This window comes from Corythoichthys intestinalis, chromosome 7 (genome assembly GCF_030265065.1).
Source record: "Corythoichthys intestinalis isolate RoL2023-P3 chromosome 7, ASM3026506v1, whole genome shotgun sequence".
NCBI lineage: Eukaryota > Metazoa > Chordata > Actinopteri > Syngnathiformes > Syngnathidae > Corythoichthys > Corythoichthys intestinalis.
The window spans coordinates 45,713,441-45,721,821 of NC_080401.1; the positions used below are offsets into that span (position 1 = coordinate 45,713,441).

Below are 8,381 nucleotides of genomic sequence, written 5' to 3' on the forward strand. Positions count from 1 at the left end.
TCAACAGGAAATAACCAGATATCAATAGGACACGCGCCCAAATGTCCTGATATGATCAGGCCACGCCCCCCAAATGTTCCCAAATGACCTTATATGACCAGGCGACGCCCCCAAATGTTCCCAAATGACCTGATATGATCCGGCCACGCCCCCTAAATGTTCCCAAATGACCTGATATGACTAGGCCACGCCCCCAAATGCTCCCAAATGACCTGATATGAATAGGCCACGCCTCCCAAATGTTCCCAAATGACCTGATATCATTATCCCAGGCCCCATAAATGTCCCCAAATAGACAGTAAGTGACCTGATATTGTCCCCGAATTGTCCCCAAACCAACCTAGACTGGGGCTAAGATCTGTATCTCCACATGGCAAAGACCAGAAGTAATTTCTCCCGAAATTGCAGTTTCTAGTAATCAATATCAATTTTTAAAACACCATCGAAGCGATTGTCATCTTTTCAGGTGGCTTATTAAGATACCGCTAGACACCGCACTGTGTAAGTGAATGAGTTTGTGAGCAAAACAAAAAATAGATGCAGCGAATTATTCTGACCGGCAAGTGGCAGCAATGACCCACAAATGGTCAACTGATTTCCTATACTGGTGTGTAGTGCAGCACAGTACATACCGTATTATCGGTCCTATTAATAATGTTATTGGATTTACTGGGATGACGTCATAATTCCTATTCTCGGACCAATAATTATCGTGCACCAGTACTGATAAGAATTGTCTTGATGAGAAGCATTGTCTGATGTGCATCATGGCTCGGTCAAAAGAGCTGTCTGATGACAGGCGATCAGGGATTGTTCTTTTGTATGAAGCTGGGAAAGGATACAAAACCTCACAGGCAGATACAAAATCTCTAAAAGTCTGGATGTTCATCAATCGACAGTCAGAGAAATTGTCTAGAAATAGAGAGAGTTTGGCACTGTTACTTCTCTCCCAAGGAGTGGCCATTAACCAAAGAACCACAAAAAAAAGAACCCTAGAGTGTGTGCTAAAGACTTACAGAAATCACCGGCACAGTCCGATATCTCTGTGCACACATCAACTACGTATACAGTGGGGCAAATAAGTATTTAGTCAACCAATAATTGTGCAAGTTCTCCCACTTGAAAATATTAGAGAGGCCTGTAATTGTCAACATGGGTGAACCTCAACCATGAGAGACAGAATGTGTGTGTGTGGGGGGGGGGGACGAAAATCACATTGTTTGATTCTTAAAGAATTTATTTGCAAATCATGGTGGAAAATAAGTATTTGGTCAATACCAAAAGTTCATCTCAGTACTTTGTTGGTAATAATGGAGGCCAAACGTTTTCCGTAACTCTTCACAAGCTTTTCATACACTGTTGCTGGTATTTTGACCCATTCCTCCATGCAGATCTCCTCCAGAGCAGTGTTGTTTTGGGGCTGTCGTTGGGCAACACGGACTTTCAACTCCCTCCACAGATCTTCTATGGGGTTGAGATCTGGAGACTGTCTAGACCACTCCAGGACCTTGAAATGCTTCTTACGAAGCCACTCCTTTGTTGCCCTGGCTGTGTTTGGGATCGTTGTCATGCTGAAAGACCCAGCCACGTCTCATCTTCAATGCCCTTGCTGATGAAAGGAGATTTTCACTCAAAATCTATCTATGCATGGCCCCATTCATTCTTTATTTTGCACAGATCAGTCGTCCTGGTCCCTTTGCAGAAAAAACTGCCCCAAAGCATGATGTTTCCACCCCCATGCTTCACAGTGGGTATGGTGTTCTTCGGATGCAATTCAGTATTCTTTCTCCTCCAAACACATGAACCCGTGTTTCTACCAAAAAGTTCTATTTTGGTTTCATCTGACCATAACACATTCTCCCAGTCCTCTTCTGGATCATCCAAATGCTCTTAGCGAACCGCAGACGGGCCTGGACGTGTACTGGCCTCAGCAGGGGGACACGTCTGCCAGTACAGGATTTGAGTCCCTGGCGGCGCATTGTGTTACTGATAGTAGCCTTTGTTACTGTGGTCCCAGCTCTCTGTAGGTCATTCACTAGGTCCCCCCTGTGTGGTTCTGGGATTTTTGCTCACCGTTCTTGTTATCATTTTGACGTCACGGGGTGAGATCTTGCATGGAACCCCAGATCGAGGGAGATTATCAGTGGTCATGTATGTCTTCCATTTTCTAATAATTGCTCCCACAGTTAATTTCTTTACACCAAGCGCTTCACCTATTGCCAATTCAGTCTTCCCAGGCTGGTGCAGGTCTACAATTATGTCTCTGGTGTCCTTCGACAGCTCTTTGGTCTTGGCCATAGTGGAGTTTGGAGTGTGACTGACAGGTTGTGGACAGGTGTCTTTTGTACCGATAATGAGTTAAAACAGGTGCCATTAATACATGTAACGAGTGTAGCCTTGTTGGACCTCGTTAGAGCCCGTTAGAAGAAGTTAGACCTCTTTGACATCCAGAAATCTTGCTTGTTTGTAGGTGACCAAATACTTATTTTCCACTCTAATTTGGAAATGAATTTTTAAAAAATAAAACGATGTGATTTTTTTCCCCCCACATACTGTCTCTCATGGTTGAGGTTTACCCATGTTGACAATTACAGGCCTCTCTAATCTTTTCAAGTAGGAGAACTTGCACAATTGGTGGTTGACTAAATACTTATTGCCCCACTGTATGGGATGACAATCCAAATGACCTATATGACTGAACACATTATATAATGCAAATAAAGTTGCTTAAAAGTTGGTGGGGACAATTTGAGCATCCTTAAAAGTTGTTAATGTTTTGTCCCTACCTTCCCTTTGCCAACCTACGCCTTTGCACGAATAACATATAAAACTATTCACCTTCTCACCGAAAGTAGTAAAAATCATTACATGGCTATTATGATGCCCCTACTCCTTGAAATGGGAAAAGTCAAGGTTTTTTTGTTGTGCAACAATGAAAAATACATTCATTGTTGTTTGGGACTATGGTAAATATGCTTGCTGGAGTCCACCCGTCTTTCACTTCCTGACAGCGTCTACGTCAGCCCACATGGCTTCTCCCGCTATATGCTTGCCGTCGGCCGCTTTTCACACGGGCTGCCGCGATTGTGAAACAGCCTTTCCTCGTATTTTAAGGCACCTATTCTAAACTGTAAATAGACAATCAAAGAGTCATCTATTAGAGATTTGTGATCATCTCAAGTCCTTACAGGCGGTGTACTAAACTTTGGCTTTTGATGCACCGCTCTCATTGCTCAGGACCATCCTACTCAGCGTCATCTCCCTTCTCAACGAGCCCAACACCTTCTCTCCTGCCAATGTTGATGCCTCCGTGATGTACCGCAGGTGGAGGGAGAGCAAAGGCGAAGACCAGGAATACATTGAAATCATCAGGTAACATCGATTGCCGGAATACTGTTTTGTTACTTGGCTCGAATATATTTAGGTTTGTTGAAAAAGACAAAGCCCATGGAATTTACATTATGTTTGGATTTGTTGTGTAAGGATTAAGAGTTCTTGGTAGGAGTTGGATCCTCTTGGTACCTCACGATGCGATACCTTTTGCGATACAAAGCTCACGATAACGATGATCTGACGATATGGCGATACAACGATTATCGATACATTGGTCAGGAAATCATTCTCGGATATTCTACAAACAACTAACAAACAAAAATAAGCGTCTGCTGTGAATTGGAAAGAGTTTATTAATAGTAGACGTCCAATCCATTTGAACTGGGTGGGTGGCAGCGAATGACCATTTCGCTGACATCCCTCCCACTTGAAACTGATTGAACGTCTATGGCCGTCAGTGGCAGCCAATGCCGTGCAATGATTACCGTATTGGCCCGAATATAAGACGGTGTTTTTTGCATTGAAATAAGACTGAAAAAGTGGGGTTCGTCTTATATTTGCGGTCTAGACGTTATACCTATTCACGACGCTAGATGGCGCTAGATATAATTGAAGTGATGTTCTGTCATGACAGATCTCAGCTACTCTCACGTCTAACCAGTTTGCATTATTTTATTGCAATGTTTTTCCTTATTCAGATTTGTTTCAAGACTACAGTTACAGTTAAACTTCACTTTGATGGTTAATGCAATTATTGCAATTTTGTTGTTTTATCACAATAGATTGGCTTATTTACGTTTCAAAAACCAGAAGCCATTTATTTACGAATGTAATTGCACTTTAGTTTACATATTTAAATGTTCAGATATTAAGATTTGAATGAGGCAAAATAACATGCTTTTTCTCTCAAATACAGTGGGGCAAATAAGTATTTAGTCAACCACCAATTGTGCAAGTTCTCCTACTTGAAAAGATTAGAGAGGCCTGTAATTGTCAACATGGGTAGACCTCAACCACAAGAGACAGAATGTGGAAAAAAAAAAAAACAGAAAATCACATTGTTTGATTTTTAAAGAATTTATTTCCAAATTAGAGTGGAAAATAAGTATTTGGTCACCTACAAACAGGCAAGATTTCTGGCTGTCTAAGATGTCTAACTTCTTCTAACGAGGTCTAACGAGACTCCACTCGTTACCTGTATTAATGGCACCTGTTTTAACTCATTATCGGTATAAAAGACACCTGTCCACAACCTCAGTCAGTCACACTCCAAACTCCACTATGGCCAAGACCAAAGAGCTGTCGAAAGACACCAGAGACAAAATTGTAGACCTGCACCAGGCTGGGAAGACTGAATCTGCAATAGGTAAAACGCTTGGTGTAAAGAAATCAACTGTGGGAGCAATTAGTGGAAAATGGAAGACATACAAGACCACTTATAATCTCCCTCGGGAGAATCTCCACACGGGAGGACCTAGTGAATGACCTACAGAGAGCTGGGACCAAAGTATCAAAGGCTACTATCAGTAACACAATGCGGCGTCAGGGACTCAAATCCTGCACTGCCAGACGTGTCCCCCTGCTAAAGAAAGTACACGTCCAGGCCTGTCTGCGGCTCGCTAGAGAGCATTTGGATGATCTAGAAGAGGACTGGGAGAATGTGTTATGGTCAGATGAAACCAAAATAGAACGTTTTGGTAGAAACACAGGTTCTCATGTTTGGAGGAGAAAGAATACTGAATTGCATCCGAAGAACACCATACCAACTGTGAAGCATGGGGGTGGAAACATCATGTTTTGGGGCTGTTTTTCTGCAAAGGGACCAGGACGACTGATATGTGTAAAGGAAAGAAAGAATGGGGCCATGTATCGAGAGATTTAGAGTGAAAATCTCCTTCCATTAGCAAGGGCATTGAGGATGAAACGTGGCTGGGTCTTTCAGCATGACAATGATCCCAAACACAGCCAGGGCAACAAAGGAATGGCTTCGTAAAAAGCATTTCAAGGTCCTGGAGTTGCCTAGCCAGTCTCCAGATCTCAACCCCATAGAAAATCTGGAGGGAGTTGAAAGTCCGTGTTGCCCAACGACGGCCCCAAAACATCACTACTTTAGAGGAGATCTGCATGGAGGAATGGGCCAAAATACCGGCAACAGTGTGTGAAAAGCTTGTGAAGAGTTACGGAAAACGTTTGGCCTCCGTTATTGCCAACAAAGGGTACATAACAAAGTATTGAGATGAACTTTTGGTATTGACCACATACTTATTTTCCACCATGATTTGCAAATAAATTATTTAAAAATCAAACAATGTGATTTTCTGCCCCCCCCACACACACACATTGTTTCTCATGGTTGAGGTTTACCCATGTTGATAATTACAGGCAATTACACAATTAGACAATTACAAGTGTGGGAGAACTTGCACAATTAGTAGTTGACTAAATACTTATTTGCCCCACTGTATATTGTTATAATCATTTGTTTCGGATGTACTGTTATTATTTTCTGTATAAAAATTAACCTGGTGTTCAAAAAGTCTTTTTCCAAACTTGAGTCTTTAAAAAAAGGGGGTCGTCTTATAATCACGGCCGTCTTATATTCGGGCCAGTACAGTAATTAAAGTAATTCGGAGCCATGAAGTTCATTTACCTGTTGATTTTCAGTTACTTCCTGTTGATTTCGGGGTATTTTATGGTTCACTTCCTGTTTATTTTTCGTTACAGAACAGGAAGTGACCTGGGAATCACCCAAATGAATAGGCAGTGACTCAAACTCAACAGAAAATGATCTGTAAATGCTGTAAAATGAAGAGCAAGTGACCTGTAAATGCCCTGAAAATCGGATAGAATGAATACTGGTTTCAAGTGGACGAATGTTCCAAGTCTAAATGGATTGGGCGTCGAGCACCGTTAATGCAGCCTTAGAGTTAACACACTATTATGGTAGAAGATTTTGGTAGCAACTTGTTGGTTCCTTTTTCTTTATATATTTTGTAGACATTGACACCTTTTTAAAACGATATCTCGATTTTTGGCAGGAGCATATCGATAACATTTTGGGATACAAATTATCACGAAATATCACCATTTCGATATTTTGTCACACCCCTAGTTCTTGGGTAAAATAGGTCATTTGAAGCTGCAAAGTGTAAGAACCACCACCTCTTTTCCCAGGAAGCAGGTGCAGGCTACCAAGAGCGAAGCAGACCTTGACGGCGTCAAGGTTCCCGTCACCCTTGAAGAGTACTGCGTCCGCACCCAAGTGCCACCCACGGACGACGGCTCCAACCTGTTGTACGACGACAGCTCCAGCCTGTTGTATGACTACGACCCCGATGACGAAGGCCAAGCCGATAACTACCGGGACATTTGTTTTACCGACAATGAGTCTGACAATGACTACTACTAAAACTATCATCCTGTATTATGCACTCGCCAATGTTTTTTTTTTTTTTTTTTTTTTTTTTGCCGGTGATGTCTCAATTCTCCAGTCATTTTAGCTGTTTTGTTTTGTCAGTTTCAAATCTACCACACCATCATCAGGGAAAATGAGAGGTGGGGTGACCCAACTGCAATAATGTGTCAGAAGCCTTGCCACGTTTTGGATCTAAATCCTTCCCTATCATCCTCCATGTACTTTTCTGTTTGCTGCCTAACCAACTTGGAAGTCATTTACTGTAGATTTGTAGCGATACTGGGATGCCTCTGTGAAAGCAGGAAAGTATCGCAGCATCTTCCAACACGTTCTTTCAGTCATTGTTATTCTTGATCAGGACAAAAATGGCTCCTCGCTTCTGAACTTTCCAGGGTTTCCTGAACTAACGGTATACATATTGATTTGAAATGATGTGCAAGTTTTATCAATTCAGTACTGTAAGCACCATCCCTTTTGTTTGGTTAAACCCTGATGTTTGTCGGCTGGGTGACATCCTCTTTATTTATTTTTTAAAGGCATGTGCCTAAACAGTGGGCTCAAATAAGCCAATCTGATAGTTGATGAGCATTGGATTGAACAAAAGTATTTGGGTAACAGTAAGAAAAATTTAATGTGTTTATTGGAAAAACTAAACATGATGCAAGTTTATTCAAAACACTCAGGAAAAATACAAACATCTGACTTCACGGACTCTCTACAATCCACTTTGATGTGCGTGTAGATATTTTGGATGATTTTTTTTTTTTTCAAGAAGGTTGTATATTTAAAAAGTGAAATAAAGGTCTATTATATTTTAGTTATTAGTTGAAAAAGATGTGATTTCTCCAAGCTATAAACGAGAACAGCAACACAACATGCCTACTCTCCGCCGCAGATGAACAAAGTGAATGTAAAATATCATCTCTGGCACGTCAGCGACACGGTGCGTTCAGGTACATCATGCAAAACACATTCGCCACGTTCGAACCCGATTTGTTACATTATTACAAGTTATTATTAGGACTGTCAAACGATTAAAATTTTTAATCGAGAATCACAGCTTAAAAATCGTAATTAATCGCAATTCAAACCATCTATAAAAAATGCCATATTTTTCTGTAAATTATTGTTAGAATGGAAAGATAAGACACAAGACGGATATATACATTCAACATACTGTACATAAGTACTGTATTTGTTATAACAAATCAAGATGGCATTAACATTATTAACATTCTGTTAAAGTGATCCATGGATAGTTCTTAAAAGATAAATGTTAGTACAAGTTATAGAAATTTTACAGTGCCCTAGGGTGCAATAATTATGTGGTTTTTTTTAGCTTCTAATAATTCCTCCCCCCCCCCCCCCCCCCCCCCCTAAATAATACGGGATCTTAATGGAAAAAAGAAAAATCCAAGCTTCAATACATGTGCATTTATTCCGTGGGGAAAAAATCCCACATAAAGAAATAATTATTTGACATCAAATAATGTGTGTCACAATTATTAGCACCCCTGGTGTTAATAATTTGTACAACCCCTTTTGCCAACAAAACAGCACCTAATCTTCTCCCATGTTTCACAAGATGGGAAAAGACAGACAGAGGGATCTTCTGCCATTCCTCTTTGCAGAA

The 8,381-nt window shown here is 41.0% G+C and overlaps 1 protein-coding gene across 2 annotated transcripts in view; it reads left to right on the forward strand.

Annotated features, from left to right (window-relative positions):
- The window catches only part of LOC130919329 (ubiquitin-conjugating enzyme E2 R2-like), a 33,086-nt gene extending 25,507 nt beyond the window's left edge, over window positions 1-7,579 (forward strand). Inside the window, exons 4-5 of one of the 2 annotated variants that reach the window (XM_057841924.1) lie at window positions 3,238-3,372; window positions 6,512-7,579. In XM_057841924.1, coding sequence (XP_057697907.1) covers window positions 3,238-3,372; window positions 6,512-6,833 — 457 coding nt within the window. In that variant the 3' untranslated portion in view covers window positions 6,834-7,579. Of the gene's footprint in view, window positions 1-3,237; window positions 3,373-6,507 lie in introns of both variants that reach the window. The other variant, XM_057841925.1, reaches the window with a different exon arrangement.
- The last annotated feature ends 802 nt before the right edge of the window (window positions 7,580-8,381 follow it).